This window comes from Apteryx rowi, unplaced genomic scaffold (genome assembly GCF_003343035.1).
Source record: "Apteryx rowi isolate R43461 unplaced genomic scaffold, aptRow1 scaffold_0, whole genome shotgun sequence".
Lineage (NCBI taxonomy): Eukaryota > Metazoa > Chordata > Aves > Apterygiformes > Apterygidae > Apteryx > Apteryx rowi.
The window spans coordinates 11,417,631-11,418,865 of record NW_020447195.1 but is presented as its reverse complement, the minus strand read 5'-3'; the positions used below and the strand labels follow the sequence as shown (position 1 = coordinate 11,418,865).

At 72.5% G+C, this 1,235-nt stretch overlaps 1 protein-coding gene across 1 annotated transcript in view; it reads right to left on the bottom strand.

Annotated features, from left to right (window-relative positions):
• Positions 1-335: 335 nt before the first annotated feature.
• Positions 336-1,235, bottom strand: part of ID1 (inhibitor of DNA binding 1, HLH protein) — a 3,358-nt gene continuing 2,458 nt past the window's right edge. The window contains exons 2-3 of the mRNA XM_026056659.1: positions 1,067-1,231; positions 336-735 (exon numbers count right to left, since the gene is read on the bottom strand). Of these exons, the coding sequence (XP_025912444.1) occupies positions 694-735; positions 1,067-1,231 (207 nt within the window). The 3' untranslated portion in view covers positions 336-693. The remainder of the gene's footprint in view (positions 736-1,066; positions 1,232-1,235) is intronic.

The following is a 1,235-nucleotide window of genomic DNA, read 5'->3' as shown; positions in this document are numbered from 1 at the left end:
CTGAAGCGCCGTGCTGGCCCGGCTGGGAAGTCGTGCAAGGCCAGGTCTGCGCTGCCAGGCACATGCTGCGGGGCAGCGCCGGCCCACGGGGACCCAGCCCGGGCTAGGGCCTGGCTGCACAGGGATGCCCAGGGTGCGGAGGGAGCCCCACACCTGACCCCATCCCACCACACCGCATGGGGCTGCACACGGGGCCAAGAGGAGAAACCCCAGAGCCCCCCACTCTCCCCACTCCCCGGGGGGGGGGGGCAGACACAGGGGGACCTGGGGGGCACAGGCCGGTATCCAGGTGGGGGCCACCACCAGGGCCAGGCCCCTTCCCAGACACCCCCCCTTGCCCCAGGGCTCCCGCACCCCACGGCGTGTCCAGCGCAGCCCACGCTGCCGGCGACGGGCTCCCGCGGGGTTTGTGCTCCGAGCGCAGGCGGCTGGAAAGGAGAAGCGTGCGTCGTAACCAGGGCTTGTTTAATAACAAAACTCCAACTATTGTAGAACAATATTCTCCAGCATCATTGTAATATACAATACAGGGAATGCTCTCAGCAATCTGAGAAGGATACGTGCCGCGGGGCCGTCGCGGGCGGGGGCCGCCCCGGCTGCCCCACCATGGGGCGGGGGCTGCTGCCCCCTCCGTGCCGGGCCCGGCCGCGGCGCCGGGGCCCGGGGCGAGTCCTCGCAGGTCCGGAGCGGGTCTCAGCGGCACAGGATCCGGTCCGCAGCGGGCATGCACGGAGCCTGCGGGAAGGGCGACAGGGGGCCGGTCAGTGCGGGCTTGGGGAGCCCCGGGGGAGACGGGGATGGAAAGGGGGAGCACGGGGGGGGCAGGGGAGGGCGGACCCGGCTGGGGGCTGCTGAGCTGGTGTAGGTGGAAGGGGGCACCCACAGCAAGGGGACTGCACCGGTGCAACCCGGCGGGGAGGACGGCGGCGGTGCTGGGGCGCCCGGCTGGTTCACCTGGAGCGAGAGGAGCGTGAAGGCGACCGGACCGGGGCAGCCCGAGTACCCGGGGGAGCGGGAAGGGGACCGGACCCGGGGCAAGGAGGGACCGGACCGGGGCCGCACTCACCTCGGGGGGGTCCCCACCGGGGGCGGCAGCGCAGGGGGGCCCCCGCTGCAGCGCCAGCTGCAGGTCCCAGATGTAGTCGATAACGTGCTGCAGGATCTCCACCTTGGAGACGCGCCGGTGCCGCGGCAGCGTGGGCACCAGCGCCCGCAGCCGCGAGTAGCAGCCCTTC